General features: G+C 43.8%; 3 protein-coding genes across 3 annotated transcripts; 2 read left to right on the plus strand and 1 right to left on the minus strand.

Moving 5' to 3' along the window:
• Nucleotides 1–2,568: 2,568 nt before the first annotated feature.
• On the plus strand, nucleotides 2,569–3,887 carry LOC102709361 (transcription repressor OFP13-like). Its single transcript, XM_006653316.3, has 2 exons — nucleotides 2,569–3,198; nucleotides 3,292–3,887. Exons 1-2 carry the CDS (start codon nucleotides 2,611–2,613, stop codon nucleotides 3,724–3,726), a joined length of 1,023 nt encoding a protein of 340 aa, XP_006653379.2. The 5' UTR covers nucleotides 2,569–2,610; the 3' UTR covers nucleotides 3,727–3,887.
• A 6,166-nt stretch (nucleotides 3,888–10,053) lies between these two features.
• LOC102704695 (putative HVA22-like protein g) lies at nucleotides 10,054–11,994 on the plus strand. The gene is made up of 6 exons (XM_006652208.3): nucleotides 10,054–10,268; nucleotides 10,405–10,503; nucleotides 10,863–10,919; nucleotides 11,004–11,067; nucleotides 11,445–11,651; nucleotides 11,774–11,994. Exons 1-6 carry the CDS (start codon nucleotides 10,237–10,239, stop codon nucleotides 11,891–11,893), a joined length of 579 nt encoding a protein of 192 aa, XP_006652271.1. The 5' UTR covers nucleotides 10,054–10,236; the 3' UTR covers nucleotides 11,894–11,994.
• A 46-nt stretch (nucleotides 11,995–12,040) lies between these two features.
• Nucleotides 12,041–13,234, minus strand: LOC121054223. Its single transcript, XM_040523327.1, has one exon. It carries the CDS (start codon nucleotides 13,015–13,017, stop codon nucleotides 12,490–12,492), a length of 528 nt encoding a protein of 175 aa, XP_040379261.1. The 5' UTR covers nucleotides 13,018–13,234; the 3' UTR covers nucleotides 12,041–12,489.
• Between the last annotated feature and the right edge of the window lie 4,365 nt (nucleotides 13,235–17,599).

Below are 17,599 nucleotides of genomic sequence, written 5' to 3' on the forward strand. Positions count from 1 at the left end.
GAATTTTCAACCCTAAATTTGGCGTTGGTTTTGATGTTTTTTATCAAAGTTTATTTTTTAACCTTGACTTTTATATTACTAACAATACGTATAAAAATTTTATTTACAAATTATTTTTAACTTACAAATATATCATTTGACTTTTTTTCATAAAAAAAATCAAACAATCACCCATGAGTAAGCCTCTCCGCATGCCGTTCCAACCCCCACGTGGTACGAGCTTACTACGAAAAGGAAACAAATACTCCTCCATATAAAATATGTTATATGTCTTTTGAGTTTTAACCATGACATGAACAGACAAAAGCTTTCCCTCCTCAAAAGATGCAGCGGTCGATGCTTAATTAAGCAATCAAGCTAAGTGTTTGGTCTCGAGAACGATGACACGCTCGCGCGCGTGAGGAGGTTAAGCTCGTCTCGATGGAAGCTAAACTACCAAGACTGCAACCCAAGAAACTCGCATGGTTATTTGCAGATGACAGTACAGGACAGGGGGTGGCAACTATACGTTGTTTATTTAATCAGCCAGAGAGGTTTCTTGTTTTTCCTATGAGATGTTTCAAATTTGTCACATTGCCCAACCCATGATTGTCTGTGATCCCTTCTCACTCCTCACCTCAGGTGATTGAAATCCCTCCATTTTGATCTTCAGAAATATGCATCCATCGCCTGTTGTAATGTACTTTCAGCTCGTCTTCTTTTCTTCAGATGAATGTTTTTTTCTGGTGGCAAGTCTTGGCCATACCAGTCTTTGCAGAGCAGGAGCAGAAAACATAGCTGTGACATCTTACACCTGCCACCTTGCATTCAATAGCTTGCAGATTGTGCCAGGAACATCTACTATAGATTTTCATTTTTGCATCTCTATTTTCAAAAATCCGGCAGGAACAGTGACTGTTCAGGTAGTGGTAATGAAAAGTGAGATTCAGAAAGTGATATGATCAGTTTCCAGTAGAAGAAAAGAGAGAGGAAGTTATATGAGTAAAATTCCGAACAGTAAATGCTCCAATAAGAAAAGAAGTGCAATCCAAAAATAAACAAACGAACCAATGTACTTGAGACTTGTAGATAAGAAAACTGCACCAGCACAACTATTAGATTTGATGTTAATTTTTCAAGCATTTCCTTCTAGCACAAAGCCAGAAACAGCTATCAGATAAAATATCAGAAAGTGGCTTTCCAACACATTAAAAAAAATCAGGAAAGCTGTTGATCAAGCCAGAGAGTAAGGAACATGATGAGCATACCACAATCCTCGCGGCAGACATGGCTATCTAAAAAATGTCAGTTGTTAATAAGCTTTCCTCCATTGATTTCTGAATTTTAAAATCTTCTACAACTGAACATTAAAGAGCAACGTTAGGTGGAAGCCATGCTTTTGGCAAGTTATAGCACACAAATGTTGCGGTGGCTCAAGTTGTTAGCACCAAACTCTAATTAAATTATGTTTAAGGTTATGATACGGTATTACAGTATTAAAAGAGCAACAGTATGCAAACTTTGAACACAAGGGTGTTGTTTAGTGAACTCGATTTTTCTTTCCGCGTATGAGAAATACTCCCTCCAATCAGAAATCTTGATTCGTACATATTTTGCTTTTCAAATAATATTTGGTCAAACTTAAAAACTTTGACCATCAATAACTTCTCATATAATCGGTTGAAAAAGAAATGGTTTGCACAAATTTGCATTAAAAAATACCATCACATGTCATATATTTATTAGATTTTTACAAACTTGTCCTATAAAATTGATGATTATTTATTTCGTTTTGTGATTTTAATTTCAAGAATCTTATACTCCTACTTAATATCAAATATCTTATGACCAGATGGAGAAGGTAAAACTTTTTTTCCATTTTCGATGGAAATGGAATTAAGGTATGTTCCCACATCAAAAATTTTGTTTGAAAGGTGTTCCCGTTTTATAGCAGCAGCCAGACAATGCCTACTCCGAAGGTATTGGCTGATATTGGAGTGATGACGCTGATGCGCAGAAACACTTCTGTAGAAACTCACAGCAGGTTTTTTTTCGAGTTTTTTAATGACCATACTAATGTTAATTTTTTTTCACCCCCTCTCTTTCTCTTTCGCTAATGTTTATACTTATAACCCAAATTTAAAATTTTAAACTTAAATTTAAAATTAATTTTGGGTAATTTCACTTAACTTTATTTTCCAGACTTAACTTTTAGATCGCTAAAAATACGTATATAAAAATTTTATTCATAAAATATTTTTTTAAATATGCCGTTTGTCACCCCCTTTACTAACTTTTACAGGAGGTTCAGTACATGGACGATCAATCTTCAGTCAAAATTAAAAAATAAAATGACGCCAAGAAAATGAAGCAAATATTACTCCCACAGTGGCTGGGAGTGAAAGACAGCACATCAAATCTTGTGCTCGTCATTGGCCAATAGACCATTCAATGGCAGTATTGAATTCCTTACTGAAACCTCTCCAACCCTGTCGTAAATGACCTGCTACTGCAACCTCTTCTCTTCTCTTCTCCTTCTCTATAAAAACAAGCAAAAATAAACGCAGCCCAGCGAGCAGCAAAGCCACCACCATCCATCCATCCACCCCCTCCGGCCGACACGGCGGCGCAATGCCTCCCCTGAACCCTCCCCACCTCCACTTCCACAGGCTCAGGAAGCGGACGCGCGCCGCGGCAGGTGGCTGCGGCGGTGGGGGGCACCACCACCAGGCGCCCGCTGCTGCCGCCATGGCCAAGAAGGGCCTCGCCGGCATACTCTACAAGCTCCGCGACGTGCACCATCGCCCGCAGCCGCCGCAGTCGGTGTCGCCGACTTCCCCCTCGCCGTCCCCGCACTGCCACGGCCGGCATCGGCTGTGCTACCCGCCGGCGCCGTCGTCGTGGCCGTGGCCGTCGTGCCGGCACCCACGCACCAGCTCGTTCCGGTGGCCGGCGCTGGGGCAGGAAGACGACGCCTCCGTGTACCGCACCGTGAACACCGTGTACGACACGTCGTCGGAGCACTTCAACCAGCGGCGCTCGTCCCTCGACGAAGCGTCGCCCTGCATTGTTGACCGGAGCTTCCTCGCCGTGGAGCCGGCTGCGGCGGAGGAGGAGGAGGAGAAGGAGCTGCAGCTGCGCGAGACGGCCGTCGTGCGCGGCGTCCGGTCGGAGCGGCTCTTCTTCGAGCCGGCCGGCGCGGAGTTCTTGCCCAAGCAGGTAATGCGGTGCACGTCGCCTACTATGATTAGTACCCTACCTACCAGACGACGACACAAGAAGAAGCGGCCCTGTTAACACGAGAGGTTTCAGGAAATGGCGCGAGGCAAGAACGACGAGGCGACCGCCATGGACATTGCTCCCGAGAACGACGACGTCGACGAGGCGACAACCACGACGGCCGGCAAGAACGAAGCCGCGATTGCGACGGAGGCCGCCGTGCTGAAGGGTGGCGCGGTGGTGCTGACGGTGGAGTCAGAGGACCCGTACGGCGACTTCCGTTCGTCAATGGCGGATATGGTGGCGGCGCACGGGCTGCGTGACTGGGAGGGCCTGGAGGAGCTCCTGGCGTGGTACCTCAAGCTCAACGGCAAGGGCGTCCATGGCGTCATCGTGGGCGCCTTCATCGACCTCCTCGTCAGCCTGGCGTCCTCGCCGAGCCCGTCGCTGCCGTCGCCGTCGCCCTCGTCGTCGTGCATCACCTTCGAGGACTACTCATCGGCGACCATGGAGGAGAGCTGTTCTTGAGGACCGCGTTTTGTTTTCTTTAATTAGTCTCATCAAGAGATGGAAATCTTTTTTTTGGCGCTAATTCTTTTTCTGTATCCACAGAGGAATGGCAAGTGAGGAGATGATTGTACAGTTGCTAAAACTAATTGATGCTGATCATTAGTGTAGATTAATTAATGCTGAGATGGCTAATTGATCACTTTGCTGTGGTCTCTGTTTCTAACTCTATTCTGGATCATGATGTCAATGGCTCGCTCTAAAGCCTGTGAACACTTATGGGATTTCGTCAAATTTAAAAATGTAGTATAAATATAAAAATTTATAATTAATACTTAAACTATTTTTAATAATAAATAAAATAATAAACAAACTAAATAATTTTTTCAAAATTTTTTGAATAAGACGAATGGTTAAACATTAAAGAAAAGTTAAAATCCCATACAATATGGGACAATCCCATATAATATGGGACGGAGGTAAGTAATTTCGCTTCATAATTCATCTTCATCTTGATCTTGATACTTTGGCTTGTTTAGTTCTCAATTTTTTTAAAAAAAACATCACATCAAATTTTTGATATCTAAATAAAGTATTAGATATACATGAACACTAATTACACAGTTATGGAAAAATCGTGAGACGAAACTTTTGAGCCTAATTAGGAGTCATAAGTGCTACAGTAACCAACATGTGCTAATGACGGATTAATTAGACTCAAAAAATTTGTCTCGCGGTTTATGAGCGGAATCTGAAATTTGTTTTGTAATTAGACTACATTTAATACTTCAAATGCGTGTTCAAAGATTTGATGCGATGTTTTTGAAAAAAAATTGCAAACTAAACGCTGCCATTATGTTCTGTCAAAATTTTCATGACAAGATTCAGAGGAATGATGGGTCAAACCCTGCTCCTTGGTCTCAAGGTCCATGAAAGCACTGCAGGTTATCTGAGACATAAATGCCTCACCAACAGCTCATAAATATTTGGCGTTTATGCCATTGGTTTCTATGAAGTAATGCAGTACCAGATGATGTTAATCCGAGAGATTGTGATATCAAGATGTCATGTACTGTACCTTGTTGCCAATATTAATAATCGTTTTGGAAACATTGACAGTGTCAAGATGGTGCCATTTGACCACTAATTTCCCATTTTCTGTCATACCTTGTAGCTGCTTATCAAACGTAAAGTGCAGACAGTGTTGTATATAACGAATCTAAAAATATTGTTGTCGTGCAGCCAAGCTAGAGGCTGTTTATATGATATGGTCAAACCTAAAAGTTGTTTACCCGCATTCAAATTTTCTAGTTTTTTTCTTGTTGTTGAAAGCATCGATATTTAGTTGAAGTTCCTTTTGAGTTCCAATATGGGCTGAATAAATCCTAGCTATATAGATGTGGAGAGTGGTCTTAGAGTAATTATACTATTTGATGTAATAGTCTAAGATTACGTTTTTTTATGCCAAGAGTCACTTTAATTTCAGATACTGGTTGCGGTTGTCTTCATCTTCAATTTGAGTGAAAAAATGTTCACCTTTTCCCCCAAAAGTTTCTAATTAAAAGCGGTTTGATTTCAAGATAACCTGCGACTTCACCAAATTAATAGGAAGCTCACCAATGAACGCTCATGTGGAAAATTTGGTTATTTAGTCTTGTAAATTCAATTATACAACTAGAATTCTACCACCACCAAGTTGTCTCAGAAAGAATACACCATTGTGAGTTGTCTACATGGTTAATTATGACACTATACTATATGACTATTTTGGTTGAAGTGTATGTTTTCATGACAAGAATTGGCCTTGGATTCTTAACTAGGACTCCAGAAATATTAATCCATGTTATTGCAAGCATGAAATTTCCATTTTTCACCAACAATAGTCTGTAGAAGTGCTACTAGGACTATTAAGTTATGTCCATGAATAAGCCTTACCCACAGTCCCCCACAATCACAAGTCCCTTTCAGTGTCTTCAACTTGAATGCATCGAGTAAGAACATAGGGGGTCCATGAATTTATCACTACTTATCATGAAACTTAACTCTTACAAGCCAGGACAGATTAGTAATATCAGCTAGGCCCCCCAGCGGCCAGCAGAGTCCTTTTAAGTCTGCAAATGAGTGTTAGTCTAATCAAACCTAAATGTTGACCAGTCTTGGGAGTTACTAGGACAGTCCAATAAAGATAGCAAATTTGGCCAATCAAGTTTATGTAAAATGGAGTAACTGGGTTAATCATGCTAAGGCCATGAATCTTTCAGAATTCAGAAGTCATTTGTAGGATAGCTCAAGCAGAAAAATAGTGGAACATAGAGTGCCATATCATATAGTACTAGGAGTGTAGCTTAGACAACACTCTTAACTCATAAGGTTAGTTTAAGCTTTTGTCCCTAACTACCCTACGAAACTTAATTTATGATGCTTCAAGCATTCCAAGTTTTGTTTCTTTTTTTTTTTACTCTGCAACACTGCAAGTCTGCAGCTTCTAGACTGCTGCAATATGTTCGTACAACCCCAGTAACTGTAGGCTGTAGTACAGTAGTTAGCAAGCTCACAACGACTGATCTTTGCGTCTCTGTTGTTAGGTCAGATTCATCCAAACGCTGCTGGGTTCATGGATACCACCATCACACAGGAATACGTTGTGCAATACAGTGCGCTTGATCAACGAGAACTCCAGACAGATTTCAGATCGAACAGGGTATTTAAAACACTTCTGCTTCTTCTGCATATCCTCTTCACTGCGACGCCACGCCGGGACAGCGATCGGACGAGCATGCGACTCTGATGCATCACATCGCCAAACATGCAAATGCAACTCATCATCAAGCACAAAACCAACCACATGCATCGCATCGCATGCATGCGGCTCCAGCTGCATCTGATCTGAGGCCATGGCAAGCGTATCTTGGGATCACTGGCGTCGACTGTGCTCGCAGCATCAGTGTGCCGTTTTTCTGTAGTCGAGAGCTGATAAGTGCAGTAAACAGGACAGTCATGTTCCTATTCAAAAGACGATTAACTGCCGTAAACAGGACGGTCATGTTCCTATTCAATAAGATCCGGTCATTGTTTGCACTAGTGGAATTGATGATGCTTGTGACTCACATCTTTGAATTGCAGATTGGCAGGGTTATGAACCTTATGATGCGTGTGTTGTACTTTGGATATGATATAGGATACTGAGCCATTAGGTTTGCAACTGGTAGGAGTAATTGGCAGGTGCAAGTAGAGCTGAATTGATGGTATGAAATGGAGCCTTACCTTTTATTTAAGATAAAACAAGGTTTTATTGATCTCAGACCATTTATACCAAGATAATTATTGATCTGCATAACTAAGATGCTAAGATGTATACAACCTATAATTATTTAGAAACAAGAAAGAAAAGAAAAACGATATGACAGTAAACGGAACTTCTCTTCGTGTTGATTGACATATATGAACAGTCTTGATTTCAGGCCAAATAGCCAATGCCTGCTCCTTCCAGAAATATTTTGACTGCTCTAAGTTCTAGTAGCATCAGATCAACGAAATTTGAGCTAAATTTGTCATTTTGCTCATTAGCATCGCTTCACGAACCTGACGGAAGTTTCAGCAACGAGCGCATTATCTAAGCTCCCGAGCCCAGTGCCAAGGGGCAATTGACTACTAGTTAATTACCCCTGCTCCCTTAACAGAGACGGTCAGATTTGCCAAACCCAATGCGCAATGCAAGCAGCAATATTACACAAGTTACAAGATGTTACTACTGCACAACTGAAAGTATCATAAGGATTTGGAGCTAAAACAGCCCTAGTGGCTCCTCTTGCAACTTTGGCAGGTTGATGTTGAAAAATACCAAGTAGTTTTGATGCAACATTGAGATTTGAAAAGGAAAAAAAAAACATTGCTCCAGGGTTTTTTTTAATCTAAGTTGATAGGAGTAGGTGATAACTCACTAATAGGATTTTTCACAACTTTATCTCTCATCTCTCTTTTTTGAGATTGTGTTTTTTTAGACGCGTGTTAAGGAGCATTCGTTAGTGTGCATAGTAACGTGCGTGTTTGCCAGGGGCGATCCCAATGTATATGCTTCAGTGAAGTTCTAGACATGTTCATGCTTAGCTAGATAAAACAGAAGGCTAAAATATTAGTTTTTCCTAAATTTTTAATAGATGTTTATAAATATGATTCTTACTTGTCTTGTATTTAGTTCAACTACATTAGTAAGCTTCATTCTAAAGACACCCCTTAAATTTTAGTCATGCATTGGTATTTGTATCTAAAGAGAAATCTTATAATTGTACGTTTAATGCAATTATATTGTTTTTAGAAATGTAGGTGTTCTCAGTATGCGCACACTCACTCCTGAATGCACACATGCATATTGTATCTCCGGAGAAATGTAGGTGTTCTCAATAGGCCAGCATATACTGAAACGGAGCATTTAGGTCAGTCTAAGATTTGTGAGGTTTTTTTACCATCCTTAAAAGTAACTTTAGGTATCAAAAATTTTAGTGTAAAATTTTGATACCTTAAGCTACATTATAGCTCAAGATACTAAATTTTTATACTGAAAAATATGGTACCTCAAAATATTTTTTCAAAAATGGTAAAAAAAACTCAAGATTTGGATTTGAGTCGGTATGTTCAATGAATCTAACAGTTAAGCTATACCCACTTCTCCAATGCAATTCTATATGGAGGAAATATCCTGTGAAAACCATAGTAACTACAAATTGAACCTAAAAGTTTCCTAAATTTATGAAGAAGATCCAGCTCCCCAAATTTATGTATAAAATTACGGTTTTCTCTTTTTTTTTATGTAGGACACCGCACTTTATGTTTTTAGCTACTGGACATGACAAAATTCAAGCTTTAGGAGATGATACTCTCAAAATATGGATATTTACTGTTGAACACCATACGCATTAAAAATATGTATTTTCAGTTAGTAAGAGAAATATTACAAAATGTCAGAAATAACACTGGCCCAACTTGTCATACCCTTCTTCGTCCTCCCTTCTCTCATCCCCTTTCTCCCTTGCACCATGCCCAGAGCAGGGGCATAGCTAAAAAATTAGTTTATTGGGGTTATCGAGATCAGAATACACTAATTTTAGTTAATTTTTAATATCATGTTAGCTACCTAAACAATACAACAATGAATTTTATTAGAGATCATCGGGGTCGGCTGACCCGACCCCCCCAGCTACGCAGTGGCATGTCCATGATTTATTGATTTTTATTATAAGTGGTTCAACTTACATAACCTTTTAAATTACCCCACACACATATATATAATTGATTAGAAGTGTATTTATGTTGAAAGTATAAGTACACAATGATTTAATCTATCGCGTAAACAAATCATGACATTGTAAAGCGAAAGGCGAGGCGAGCGAGCGCATGTGTGTTGCTCTATTTCCTTCTTGCTCAAGAGCCTAGAGAGCAATCTCATATTTAAGGAGGTCTCACTCTCATAGAACTAGCAAGGTGGTACTAAATGTTCTCATGCATGTTTCCATGAGGTGGGCTTTTGTGATTTTTCTAGGAATTATTCTACACATGGGTCTTAGCCCAATTAATAATTCCAACAATTTATATATGTTAATGTATACTATTTTTCTTAAATTTATATACACACACAAGCTTAAGCTAAGATTTTTTAGGTGCTCCACCCTCTAGATCCGCCCCCTGTAGCTATTGATGTACTCTGATGCTTGGGGAAGGGATCATGACAGAGGAGCGGCAATGGTGCGCCTACTGATGAGTGATGAGGCAAGGATATATGTTCTGTCGTGGTGCAAGGGAGGAAAGGAGATGGGATAAGGAGAAAGATGAAAGCTGACAGGTGGGGCCAAGGGTATTCCTAACAATTTAAATTATTTCTCCCCTCTATTATGGGCATGATATCCAACAGCTAAAACCACGTAGCATTTGTAATACTAACTTCTATTATATTTTTTCTGTGTAGCAAAGTACAATTATTAAGATTGAAAACAACCAACGACATAAAGAGAGGAATTCCGAGTATCATTAACTCAATAATTATCATCTCACCATCACCTTTTTAGCAGGTTTTGCGTCGCATCACTCCCCCCAAATATAAAAACCAAACTGACCCTAAACCACCGATTCTAATAGGTTCACTCTTCCTCTTTCTCCTTTAGTATATTCGCTAATCACAAACGCTTCCTTGATCCAGTTCATCACGAGTCCCTCCCTAATCCGGGTGGCCCCACCCGTCATTGACCATCCCAAGGGCAAAGCCGTAAATTTTCTCCTTTTGCCAGAGCGGCGCGGAGGAGCAGCTGAGCGAGCGAGCCAACCACCTGCTTCGCCGGGTGTCCGGTTGTCCCGCTTCGTAACTAACTTGGCAAGTAAGCAAGTCAGAAGCAGCCGGCCAACCGAACAGGTCACTTCACGCCATTATCTTCTTCTTCGCAATCGCAAGGACTCTCACCGGAGCTCGAGCAAGATTGGCAGGTAGAGGTCCTGCCGCCTGTTTCTGATCCTCCCAAGAATTCGACGCTGGTAGCTCTCAGGATGTACGCCGAATTCCTGACGAAAGCGCTCACGTAAGTGCACCTCTTCTGCTCTCCGGTTCCGGTGGGTGGTGTGGGGGTGGGGGGTAGGGGGGGAATTTTCCGGGGCATCGCCATGGACTCTTGATGATCCTGCTATGGTGTGTTTCGTCTGCTTGATTGGATGCAGGGTGCTGTTCGGGTATGCCTTGCCGGCGTTGGAGTGCTTCAAGGCGATCGAGCAGCGGCCTGGCCGGACAGACCAGCTTCGGTTCTGGTGCCAGTACTGGTACTGATTCAGAAAGCCCTATCTTGGAGCAGTTAGTTCTTTTGGTGTGTTAAATTGGTCTCTAGGTGATAGGTTGATGCTTACAATCAGCTGAAATCGATAAATTTGGGTAAACCAGAGGACCTTGCAAAGGGGATTGAGAATTGATGTTAATCTGTTATTGCATTTATGTGGAATTCAGTAGCAGATCCTCATTTTGCGATTTGGAAGAGCAGGATGCTCGCTTTAATTTTACATTTTGAAGTGTTTTGAGGTTTTTAAGGTAGCTGACTTGGTGGAATGGGGGATCTGAAATACCATGTCTACGGTTTAGAGATCTTGACCTTGTAAAAGTTGACCAATTCCAGCAAATCTTGCAGGATCATACTAGTCATCCTACTCATATTCGATGACATCGCTGGCGTCCTGACCTCCAAGTATATTCACCAACCACAACTCATCATCAGCTGCGCATGCAATCTGCTCCCTGTGACCTGACAATCCCCTTCATTGAATGACAGGATTCCAATGTACTCCGAACTCAAGCTGGCTTTCCTCGTCTACCTGTGGTACCCCCAGACAAGGGTATGTAATGCTATGTCTGCATCACTCAGTCCAGCAACAAAGCTGCTGCTAACTGCATCTCCTGATCATGTCTGAACTACGAACAAGATTAATATGCGCAACACTGAGTCTAGTAACAGAGCTACGGCTGCAGATCATCTCCTGATCATATCTGAACTAAACAAGATTTGCGACACTGAGTACAGTAACAGAGCTGCGGCTGCACATAATTGCATTTCCTAATCTCGTCTGAAAGACAAGATTTGCAACGCTGAGTCCAGCAACAAAGTTGTAGCTGCACATAACTGCATTCTTTATCATGTCTGAACTCTGAACTTAACAGGATTTACTTGTCTGAACTCTGAACTTGACAAGATTTACTTGTCTCTCTGGACCAGGGGACTGACATCGTGTACGAGACCTTCCTGCGGCCGCTGGTGATGCAGTACGAACCCAACATCGAGGAGCGGCTGCGCTACCTGCGTGCCAACGCCGGCGACATCCTCATCTTCTACCTCAAGAACTTCACCGAGAGGGGCTACGATCTCTTCCTCCGAGCGATGGAATACATCAGGTCCCAGGCGTCACGAGGCTCAAGAACGAGGGTATGTTTGCTAATACATGTTTTCAGTGCAAGCACCATGGCTATGACAGAATTCAGGATATGCATTAGTGTAAGTGTGTTAACACGTGCACTGGCAATTAATGCTTCCTTGTGCTTGTGCAGCGGTGGTTCTCGTTCGGAGGCGACCGGGCAGAGAGGCCAGTCTATGTTGATGACTACGTCGCCGGCGGTGGCGATCGGAGGAGCACGGCGAGGCACCGGCGACACCGCGACGATTACTAGCCCGCGCGCCATAGGATATACTGATCAGGTGCACAGAATTGGAGACTAGCCGATTTTAGGAGTGACAAAAAAAAAACCCAAACAAAACAAAAGATGTTGTATATATATAGACAGGTTATCGATATTTGGTTTGGTTTCTCTTTGACAAGTGCCCATCTCCTTTAACCTATCAATATTCAATGTAGTATCATGAATATTCATCATGCTATGAACTGATCTTTCAGGCTTGAGCCAGGGTTCATGTTATGAATTAGTCCTATCAAAAGGTGGGCTAGGTTAGAGCAATTTGTGATTTGCCACTCCATAAATCACATTTGCATTGTCACGAATACAAGATGGAAATAAACCAAATAATACATCATGTGTTCCCGGAAAAAAAAAACCATTGACGGATTAAAATAAATTCTTTTGCATGAGACACCACAAGGCTGTTAACTAACTACTAGTAGATTTCGCATGCGAGATAGCTAGCGCTATTTATAGATCTCCTATGCGAATCTATCAAAGAATATTTGGCTGATCTGTTATTTTTGACTGATCTGATCTGTCTGTCAATGGCTCACCGATGATGATCGAGGTGGTGTGCCACGACTTGATCAACCTGTTCGGCGGATGATGTCAGCGACAAACCCTAGGCAAGGGAGCACGTACTTCTTGATGAGCCGATACATGGCACCGCCGCGGCGGGTTCCTAGCGGCCCCGGCGATCTCCGCCGGTGGCGCGGCTGAACCCTCGTCGCGTACAGCCGCGACGTCGATCGCACGAGCGGGTCGCTGATAACGCAAGCCTCCGGCGACGACCGACGGGACATGTCCTCCTTGAACTCCGCCGAGTGGATCACGTCCTCGAAGCTCACGTACCCCGGCGTCGAATGGCAGCGGTTGAAGTAGGCCTCGATCCCTCCATCGTCGTCGTTGCCTTCACCGTCACGGGCGGCAAGCACCAAGTCGTCGTAGGAGTGCAGCCGCTTCGGCTGCCGTGGACCGGCCAACGATGACCGCCAGCCACCGCCACCGCCGCCGCCGCCGGCAGTGAAGCCATTGTTGTCGCTGAGGGAGTGCGAGAGGAGAGGCTGGGACTGGAAGGAGTGGGATGCGAGCGTGGCGGTAGAAGAGAGCTGCATTGCAACTTTTTTTTGGTTTCGATGCAACGGAGACGAAGGTGTTGAAGATAGTGCTCGATCGAGAGATATATACGGGAAAAGTGGTTAGCCAAATCGTAATTAAGGGGGGCGTGGAAATAGTATACGGGTAGCACCTAACACATGTTTTCCGAAATAATCTCTGTTAAGAGAAATTCGAATCGGAACTGAATAAACCGAAACAATATGTGATGTATTGTCCGTTGTCTTCACCTCGTCGCCGTTGAGGCCCCCAGCTGCATGTGGTGCTGTGGGGATGTTCTTCGCCGGTTGATGGTGCCCGGACTGGGAATTGGAGTAGTCGAGCATGCATGGATGCAGTTAATGGACAGCTTCTCATTATGGGCCTTGGGATGACGAGGTGTAGGACAGGCCTGCAGAGCAAAACCAACAAGAGAAAAGGTCCGAGTTAAGTCCCTCGGCTGTCAATCGAGTTTAAATCGTATTCCTGAATTGCGATAACGGAAATCTTGTCCCTCCAACTTGTAAAACTAGGTTAAATTCGGTCCATCCATAGTATAGATGGCTCGTTTCGTTGACGTGAGTCAGGGTTTCACTTACCGTCCGAGTTGCCAAAACCGCGGCACCGCGCAGCCGTGGATGTCGCAAACACCGCAACGAATTTGAAAAATAAACAATTTGAATTCAAAACCACGCGGTAAACGCGGTTACCGCGGTAACTACTTGCTGAAACAACGCATGAGAACGGAGAAAACCGTGCTTTCCCACGCGGTTTTTGCAGCCGAAATCACGGTTACCGTGAGGAGACCGCGTGTGTGATGTTAAATGCAAAAAAAACTTAAAAAATACATGAAAAATAGAAAAATATTTTGTGACTATATTTGTGACATAGGAAAAATAGAACATGTTATATAGAAAACAAAAAAAATTCACATGACCTTTTCTAAATTCTTAATATTGCAGCATATAAGCATACACCGTCATATAACCCTTCACCAAATAATTCACACCAATAATAAGTAACACCAACTTCATTTTAATTGTTGCGTCATAACTATACCTACTACCCATTATTACTAACATGCACATATAATTTTTCTCCATACATATTTTTCATATATCTATTGTTTTATGAGAAAATCTATTGTATGCTACTAACTTTGTCCCCTTTCTTATTGAGTTTGTCAAGTTGTACAATATATCCTCCATTTTTCTGAACCTCCGTAGCATACCACTGCCGCTCACGATCTGTTAGATCTTAGTTATCTCTTAGGTTTATTTTTTTAAAAGACAAAAATACCCTTGACTGAAGTAATATCACGGAGGGAAAAACACAGTTCGATTGGATCTATAGACCATGGAGGAGGAGGATAGCACACATGCGACGATGCCGTCGCCTGCAACCTCAGCGCCGCCGCCTGCTTGTCCTCCCCAGCGTCGACGGTCGCGTCCCCGCCCCCAGCGCCGGCGGCCGCGTCCCCGCCCCCTGCGCCGTCAGCCGTGTTCCCCGCCCCAAGCCCGGGTGACCTCTTCCCCGCCCCCAGCGCCGGCGGCCGCTTCGCCGCCCCTGCCCCCGCCCCCTGCGCCGGCCGGTAGTCGCGTCACCGCCCCCTGCACCGGCAGCCGCGTTCCCCGCCCCCAGTGTTGCCGCCGGCGCCCGCGTCCCCGACCCTGCCCCCAGCCCGGGCGACCTCTTCCCCGCCCCCAGCACCGCCGGCAGCACCTGCAGCTATCGTGCCGCCGCCTGCCTGCCATACCCATTCATGCATGCCGATTAAGGTCTTGACTGCGATGCAATGACATTAACGCCGCCCGAAATTGCCGCATCAGTACCGTATCTATCTCCTCTCAATTCTTCTCTCTTTTTTTCCGTTATACCTCTTCTCCTCATTCCTTTACGTCTTAGAAAAAAGCCTCAGCAATACTCCATCATCACAGAAGCATGCACGTACGTATATATAGTTAGACCAACCATATACGTACGTAAATAGTGAATACATACTTTAATTTGGAGGGTTTTGTCCTTTAAAACAAAACAAAAAACACTCAAAAGTAATTAATAATAAATATGTGTGTAGTAGCAGAACTCCTTATTAAAGCTTGTGAAGTTGCTGTAACCATCAAGAGTAATTACCACTATCATCATCTCATGGCAATGGTAATCGGTAGTGCACTGGAGGAGCAACTGTGAAAAGGGCAAATTTGTCCTTTCACGAGTTCAAACAGAGGCTAACGGCCAAACTGCTACCGTCAGTGGTATGGTAGGGAAGTTCAGCAAAATAGAGGGCATAATGTAGAACTCGACAAACTCAATGGTATATTGTAGAAAGGTGACAAAGTCAGTAGCGCACAATGGATTTTCTCTTGTTTTATATTTGTATTTTAACATTATGTACCGTAGTGTCCAGTGCAAATTAATAATGACTCAACAACAAAATATTCTTAACCATCTTGCTATGAAATATTATTTGCAATAGCTATATTTTAATTTTGTTTCCCGAATTCTCGTTTATGATTTTTAATTACGCCGGAAATATACTTTTTCATAAATTTCTTTGACAAAACTACACTACATATCGACCTATACAACATATTTTTTTATTAAATTTCTTCAAATTTTTTAAATTCTCCTTAAATTTAAATTCGGTTATCGCGACTTACCAAAGCCGAGTCTCCGCGGAGGGCCCGGTTACCGCGGTTACGCAAACCCTGGACGTGACACTCTAGTCAGCAGAAAAAGGAAAAAGTATATGGGACCCATGTATCAATGGGACCCCACTCTCTCTTTTCCCTACTGTAGCATGAATCAACCGGGTTGAGCTACAGCATGCGACGTCGAATCACGACCGTAGCAGGATCTCAAGGCGGTGGTAGGCTGGCCATGCTCCAGCTCCGTCCGCATCCTCTCGGGTCATGGCGGCAAAGACAGGGAAGCTCAATAAGGTCAAGCATCGTGGATCCCTCCACCCCTCTATCACCTTCCTCATCGGCCGCCACCATCACCCTGTCATGAACAGGATGGCAAGCTTAAGTTCACTAGCTCCAACGTTGATCTATGCGACAAGTGAGGGAAGAGGGCAGGGTCGAGATTAGAAGCTACGTCCCCTATCTAGCTAGCATGCCATTGACTGTCCGGGAGTCGTAGGGACAAGAGGAACGATCGATGGTGACGAGGTTCTCCCCTTCCCAGTGTCGGTCTCCACAACTTCCCCTTGCCACCAGGGCGGATATAGAGGGTACCCAAACAAATCATAGCTTAAGCCTATATAGAGAAAAAAATAAAAGTTGAATAAAAATACCATTTATTAACACATGCAAATTGTAGTTTTTTTTCAATTTTATATTTTGATTATATACATTGTGTGTTATATTTGTGAGAATTAAAAAACGTTATGTAGGTTGGACCATTCATAATAAAAATCCTGGATACACCACTGCTTGCTATTACAGGGGCGAGCAAGCTAAGGAGGAGACAAACCGGTGATGGTGAGGTGGCTTAGCAGAAGATGAACACATCCTTTGCCACTCCCGTTTCCATAGACATTTGCCCTCTGGCTCCACCAATGGATATGCGAGCGCCAGTGCAGTCGAGAAGAGAGGCAGAGCTCACTAGGGGGTTGGGGCAGATTGCAAGGAGGTAAAGCTTGGCTCGGCAACAACATCAGGAAGGAGTATTGTGGTGGGAAGGTGGCTTGCTTCGTCGGGAGCAAGGGGCAGTCAGTTCCAGCTAGATCTAGGCATGCTAAGGAAGGCAGAGGATGACTAGGCCTAGCATGTGTTCCGTGGCTATTGCCCTCGCCATTTGGTATTGACGACAAGCAGGGGCGGATCCAGGAAAAAATCATAGGGGGGCTAAACAAACCGGCTACCATGTGCGGGTGCGTCCCTGCCGCCCTCCGTCGTGCCGCGTGTACAGGGCTCCCTGCCATGCCACACGCCGCTGCCGACCCCTACTGCGTGCGTAGGCCACTTGCCGCTCGGCCCGCTCCTACGCGCTCGCCATCGGCTGCCAGCTGACGACCGCCTCCACCACTCCGTGCATCCATCGTACACCGCCAGCCGCCTGAGATTGGGTGGGTGTGAATGAGGATTAGGGTATTATGGTGGGGAGTGTGTGGATTGGGATGAGTATGAACGGTTTAGATGGAAATAGATGAAAATGGATGGCTGAATGTTGATGGCTGTGTTCTAAGTGGCTAGGCTAAGGAAACAAATTTGCTAGGCTTCTTTTCATAACGGTCCAACTAACTTCATCTTCTACCTTCAATCACGAACTGAAGAACTCCATCCCTCATCCCATGAAACCATAGAGAAAATTTGTAGGGGGGTCTTAAGAGGGAGCTTAGGGGGGTCTCCATGGGATCGGCGCCAGTAGTGGGGGCCGAAGACCCCCCAGCCCCCATGCCACCTCCGCCGCTGACGACGAGCATGTTGCCTAGCTGACCATTGTTGTCAACTCGTTTTTCTCACCAACGACAAGGACAGATCCACATGCTAGATCCTCGTGGAAAATAATAGGGGGAGTGGGTAGGGAGAGGAGAGAGAAGATGCAAGAGATAGAGGGATGAGGTGGAGAAAGTAGGTCCCACTGGCATGTGTGTTC

This window comes from Oryza brachyantha, chromosome 4 (assembly GCF_000231095.2).
Source record: "Oryza brachyantha chromosome 4, ObraRS2, whole genome shotgun sequence".
Lineage (NCBI taxonomy): Eukaryota > Viridiplantae > Streptophyta > Magnoliopsida > Poales > Poaceae > Oryza > Oryza brachyantha.

Excerpts from the sequence above, each read along its gene's own strand:
- LOC102704695 (XM_006652208.3), top strand. The coding sequence starts at position 10,237 with ATGTACGCCGAATTCCTGACGAAAGCGCTCAC. Across the intron at positions 10,504-10,862 it reads CGGTTCTGGTGCCAGTACTG|GATCATACTAGTCATCCTAC; the intron begins GTACTGATTCAG and ends CAAATCTTGCAG. Across the intron at positions 10,920-11,003 it reads GCTGGCGTCCTGACCTCCAA|GATTCCAATGTACTCCGAAC; the intron begins GTATATTCACCA and ends ATTGAATGACAG.
- LOC102709361 (XM_006653316.3), top strand. The coding sequence starts at position 2,611 with ATGCCTCCCCTGAACCCTCCCCACCTCCACTTCCACAGGCTCAGGAAG. Across the intron at positions 3,199-3,291 it reads CGGAGTTCTTGCCCAAGCAG|GAAATGGCGCGAGGCAAGAA; the intron begins GTAATGCGGTGC and ends GAGAGGTTTCAG.
- LOC121054223 (XM_040523327.1), bottom strand. The coding sequence starts at position 13,017 with ATGCAGCTCTCTTCTACCGCCACGCTCGCATCCCACTCCTTCCAGTCC.